At 54.2% G+C, this 6,000-nt stretch overlaps 1 protein-coding gene across 1 annotated transcript in view; it reads left to right on the top strand.

Moving 5' to 3' along the window:
* Nucleotides 1-6,000, top strand: part of ttc28 (tetratricopeptide repeat domain 28) — a gene marked incomplete at both ends in the record, with an annotated part of 139,866 nt that overhangs the window by 129,862 nt on the left and 4,004 nt on the right. Inside the window, 8 exon segments of the mRNA XM_080528358.1 lie at nt 50-229; nt 803-1,380; nt 2,038-2,285; nt 3,058-3,182; nt 4,287-4,364; nt 4,689-4,848; nt 5,437-5,513; nt 5,897-5,920. Coding sequence (XP_080384484.1) covers nt 50-229; nt 803-1,380; nt 2,038-2,285; nt 3,058-3,182; nt 4,287-4,364; nt 4,689-4,848; nt 5,437-5,513; nt 5,897-5,920 — 1,470 coding nt within the window.

The raw sequence follows: 6,000 nt of genomic DNA, 5'->3' as shown, positions 1-6,000 counted from the left end.
CCCCCCACCCCTCGTCCCTCCCTTCCCCTCTCCCTCCGTCTCTCCCCAGGGTCTGATGCACAGCAGTGGTCCAGTGGGGAGACACAGGCAGCTGGTGTTGGTGCTGGAGGGCGAGCTGTACCTGATGCCCTTCGCCCTGCTGAAGGGCAGCTCCTCTAATGAGTACCTGTACGAGAGGTTCAGCCTCATCTCTGTCCCCTCCCTGGGGAGCCTGGGGGCCGCCGTCAAGGTGGGGGCTCACACACATGTCACACACATGTCACACAGCCAGACACACACACACACACATACACACACACACAGCCAGACACACACACACACGTACAGTCAGACACACACACACACACATACACACACAGTCAGACACACACACACAGTCAAACACACATACACACACACACACACACACACGCACAGTCAGACACACACACACACACGCACAGTCAGACACACACACACACACATACACACGCACAGTCAGACACACACATACTGTAGATGCACAGTCAGACACACACACAAACACACTCACAGTCAGACACACATACACGCACATACATACAGTCACACACAGACACACATTCAGTCAGACACATACACAAGCACGCACACACACACACATGCACGCATGCACACACACACACACACGCTGCACATTCACTGTACAAATGTGTGTATACACTAGTCGATTATTGATTAACCACCCCCCTCCCCACCTGCTTCTCTTCTCCCTGTCTCCCCCCATGTCTCCCCCCATGTCTCCCTGTGTTTGTCTTGCGGCCCCCCCTCATCCTCCCCCCAGCCCCACCCACGACGTGGTGGTCCCCTCCTCTGTTCTGGCGGGGGCTCCATGGCTGCAGTGGTGGGGGCCCCTCGCCTGCCCCCCAGCGTCATGGACCGCTGGCTGTGGGGGCCGCTGCCCTCTGCCCAGGACGAAGCCCTCCGGCTGGGGGAGCAGCTGGGCTGTCACCCCCTCACGGGAGCTTCCGCCACCAAGGACCGCGTGCTGGCAGCCCTGGCCCAGGCAGAGTGCGTTCACTTCGCCACTCATATCTCCTGGAAGCTGGCCGCCCTGGTCCTCTCCCCCAGCCAAGACCACTCCGGGGGGGAAGGCCCAGGGGGCAGGCCCAAGGAGGGAGCTCTATGCGGGGGGTCGGTTTCAGGCGAGACCGGGGATCGGGACGGGAAGGCCAAGGCTTCGTTCGGGAGGAGCCACAGCAGCCCAGAGAGGCTGAGGGGGGCGCAGGAGGAAGGCAGCGAGGACGGGGAGAGCATGTGTGACGTGGAGAGTGTGTGTGACAGCCCACCGCTACAGGACTTTCTGCTGACCGCTGCAGACATACTGGACCTGAAGCTGCCTGTGAAACTGGTCGTTCTGGGGTGAGTCTTAAACACACATAACACACGTTTCATAGTCATCTAATTGTGGCAGCAGCTGGTGAAAGCGGGAACAAGTCAGGCAACCGATCAAAATGTTCAGACTTCTATTCTGAAAAATGTCAATGACTTGTTGAAAATCAATGACACGCTCGCTAGTCAAGCCAAAACACTGCAATGCAACGGAGTCGGTGAGTAATCCCCATTACTCACTGAATCCATTGCATTGCAATGTTTTGGCTTGACTAGTGAGTGTCATTGATTTTCAACATAGTTGAAATGTATTTAAATTTTTCAGAATAAAAGAACATTTTGTCGGTTTGACGACTTGACTCCTTTCATGACTTTTCCTAGATATGTGCGTTCTACCACCCAGTATCCTTACATTTTCAAAACCACATCAGGATAAGCTAGTATAAAGCTATTTTGCCGGTTTTTCTGTGTAGGAGGGCAGGCTAATTTACAAGACGACCAACTAGTGGTCGTTGTGTGTAAGTAACAGCTTTCCATTGTAAAGACTATGGTCATTTGACCCCCGAGGCGACTCTAATACTAGGTAAAAAAGGCACGGCTGTTCTAGTGTTAAAATAGGAGAACAGAAGTGAAAACAGAAGGGTGACCCACGCTGACCCGGTCCGGTCCGGTCCCTCTCTCCCTCAGGTCCTACCAGGAGTGCTGCAGCAGGGTGACGGCGGACGGCGTGGTGGGTCTGACGCGGGCCTTCCTGGCCGCCGGGGTGCAGTGTGTGTGTGTGGCGCTGTGGCCCGTTCCCATGGCAGCCTCCAAGGTGTTCACACACACCTTCTACATGGCGCTGCTCAACGGCACCAAGGCCAGCGCTGCTCTCACTGAGGCCATGAAGACTCTGCAGAGCAGCCAGCAGTACTCACACCCCTCCAACTGGGCTGGTGAGTGGACACACACACACACACGCATGCACGCACACACACGCATGCACTCACACACACACACACACACACACGCATGCAAGCGCACACACACACACACACACACACACACACACACACACACACACATACACACACGCATGCATGCACGCACGCACGCACGCACGCACGCACATACACACACACACACACACACACACACACACACACACACACACACACACAGACACACACACTGTTAGGAACTCTGGGGTTCCAGGGGCAGCTGGTAGCCTAGAGGTTAGAGAGGCCCGCTAACAATCGTAAGGTCACTGGCTGGATCCCCGCCTCAGGAGGGAGCTACATGTGAGCTGGTGACTGGAGGGCTGCTGGTATCATATCTAAGGTGCCTACCACTGCCGTTGTGCCCTTGAGCAAGGCAGTTAACCCATAATTGCTGACTATGGCTGAACTTGTGCCTAGAGCAAAAAATGCATTTCCTTGTACTACTAAAAAAAAGGGGGTTTTACAGGCCGGGCCTGTAACTGATCTGACACCTGCAATACTGATGTCACTTTTTAATCATCCTAAATTACTATTCCAATCAACATGCATGCACACACACACTAATACACACCACACAAACATACACACATACACACACACACACACACACACACACACACACATAATCTCATGCTTGGGAAAAGTGATCAACTGATTTGAGTAAGTGTTTGTCAGATCTGACCCTCCTCTCTCCTTCCCTCCTATCGGGTGCTCTCTTCTCATCCAGGCTACATGCTGATTGGTAGTGACGTGAAGCTGAACAGCCCCATGTCTCTGATTGGCCAGGCCCTGGCAGAGATCCTGCAGTACCCAGACAGGGCCCGGGATGCCCTGAGGGTTCTACTGCACTTGGTAAGAGACTCACCTCCCCCACCTCACCTCCCCCACCTCCTCTACCCCACCTCACCTCCCCCACCTCTACTCCACCTCATCTACCCCACCTCACCTACCCCACCTCACCTCCCCCACCTCTACCCCACCTCATCTACCCCACCTCACCTACCCCACCTCACCTCCCCCACCTCTACCCCACCTCATCTACCCCACCTCATCTACCCCACCTCATCTACCCCACCTCACCTCCCCCACCTCTACCCCACCTCACCTCCCCCACCTCTACCCCACCTCATCTACCCCACCTCACCTACCCCACCTCACCTCCCCCACCTCCTCTACCCCACCTCACCTCCCCCACCTCTACTCCACCTCATCTACCCCACCTCACCTCCCCCACCTCCTCTACCCCACCTCATCTACCCCACCTCACCTACCCCTCCTCACCTACCCCACCTCATCTACCCCACCTCCTCACCTACCCCTCCTCACCTACCCCACCTCCTCTACCCCACCTCATCTACCCCACCTCATCTACCCCACCTCATCTACCCCACCTCATCTACCCCACCTCATCTACCCCACCTCATCTACCCCACCTCCTCTACCCCACCTCACCTCCCCCACCTCTACACAACCTCATCTACCCCTCCTCACCTACCCCTCCTCACCTACCCCACCTACCCCACCTCCTCTACCCCACCTCCTCACCTACCCCTCCTCATCTACCCCACCTCCTCTACCCCTCCTCACCTCCCCCACCTCCTCACCTACCCCTCCTCACCTACCCCTCCTCACCTACCCCACCTCACCTGCCCCACCTCATCTACCCCACCTCATCTACCCCACCTCATCTACCCCACCTCATCTACCCCACCTCCTCTACCCCACCTCACCTCCCCCACCTCCTCTACCCCACCTCCTCACCTACCCCTCCTCACCTACCCCACCTCACCTACCCCACCTCACCTGCCCCACCTCATCTACCCCACCTCATCTACCCCACCTCATCTACCCCACCTCCTCACTCACCCCCCCACCTCTCTCCTAACCCCCCCCACCTCTCTCCTAACCCCCCCCCACCTCTCTCCTAACCCCCCCCCCACCTCTCTCCTCCCCCAGGTTGAGAAGTCTCTGCAGCGTATCCAGAGTGGTCAGTGTAACTCCATGTACACCTCGCAGCAGAGCGTTGAGAAAAAGGTGTGTCTACAGTCTTCTATCTACTGTATCTATCTATCTATCTATCTATCTATCTATCTCTCTCTCTCTCTCTCTGTCTGTCTGTCTGTCTGTCTGTCTGTCTGTCTGTCTGTCTGTCTGTCTGTCTGTCTATCTCTGTCTGTCTGTTTGTCTGTCTGTCTGTCTAACTATCTATCTATCTATCTGTCGGTCTGTCTGTCTGATCAGTCTATCTATCTGTCTGTCTGTCTGTCTATCTGTCTGTCTGTCTGTTTCTGTGTGTCTGTGTGTCCACCTCCATGTCTCAGTACAATGTGATGATGACTGGTTCCTCTCCCTGCCCAGGTTGGGGGGGTGCCAGGGTGGCAGGCCCTCCTCTCAGCGGTGGGGTTCAGGTTGGACTGCTCCGGGACCGGCACAGGTCTCACGGCCGCCGTGTTCTTCCCCACGGCGGACCCTGGGGACAGGCTTCAGCAGTGCAGTGCCACCCTGCAGTCCCTGCTCGGTAACCCACACACACCTGTCAATCTTCCAGTCTATACAGTATATATGTGACACGTTCTGATGCTTCGGTCCTCATATCGGCAGCCAATCAAAATGGTTCTGACTTTTTCTTTTGAAACACGGTACTATGTTTCAATGTTTCAACGTTGTCGAGAATCACAACACAAACTAGTCACTAGTCAAGCCAAAATACTGCAACGCAATGGATTCGGTGAATAATCCCCACTGCTACCTAGTTAACTATAACACAGCTTTACATTGTTAGCAGGCTCACAAAACAAGCTGTGTTAGTTGACTAGCGATTGTGTCATTGATTTTCAACAACGCGGGAATGTATTCGCATTTTTTCAAAAGAAAAGTCCGATCATTACATCGGATCCCGATTATGAGGACCAAAGCATTAGAACGTGTCACATATGAGTTAACCGATTAAGACAGTTTGTGTGCTAATCGATCCCTAAATCCAGTATTGATGAATCCCACCCGTATTTCATGTCTGTCGGTACGTGTAGGAGCCAGGGGTTGGCTTGGCATTAGGCCGTAGGGTGGCTGGTTAGAAGTGACTTTCTTGAATCTCTTTGTCTTCCAGGTCTGCCTCCGCCAGCCCTCCAGGCCCTGTGCAAACTGGTGACCGCTTCAGAGACCGGAGAACAGCTCATCAACAAGGTAGGGCTACGTCACAGCAGTCCAGTGTACGCAAGACAAACGGCAATACAAATGCACAACAACCACACACATGCTTACAGACGCACAGCGCTCACACACATTAACGGACGCACACACACACACACACACACACACACACATCAGACACATGAGCTGACTGGATGGTCTGCATGCCGTATGCTCGGGGTTTGGTGTGCTTACGTGACGTTAATCAACTAGGCACTGGGTTGTGCGTCTCATAATACGGCCAGTGGCCCCTGCATGGTTGAGTGTGCTGTCTGTGCATTAAAACAAGCCTGGATGTCAGTCTGCCCTCTAATGGCCAACTCTTCACTAAAACCCTCTCTCTCCCTCTCTTTCTCCTTCCTACCCACCACTTGAAGGCTGTTAAAAATATGGTGGGAATGGTAAGTTTTAGCTGACTGGGCTCAAACCAAAATAATCATATTTCACCACAGGCAGAGGTGGAATTGCCTTTTGTTTTTTT

This window comes from Nansenia antarctica (assembly GCF_963989245.1).
Source record: "Nansenia antarctica genome assembly, chromosome: 4".
Classification (NCBI taxonomy): Eukaryota; Metazoa; Chordata; class Actinopteri; order Argentiniformes; family Microstomatidae; genus Nansenia; species Nansenia antarctica.
Note: the sequence above shows the minus strand (reverse complement) of the source record. Positions and strands in the feature narration are given on the sequence as shown.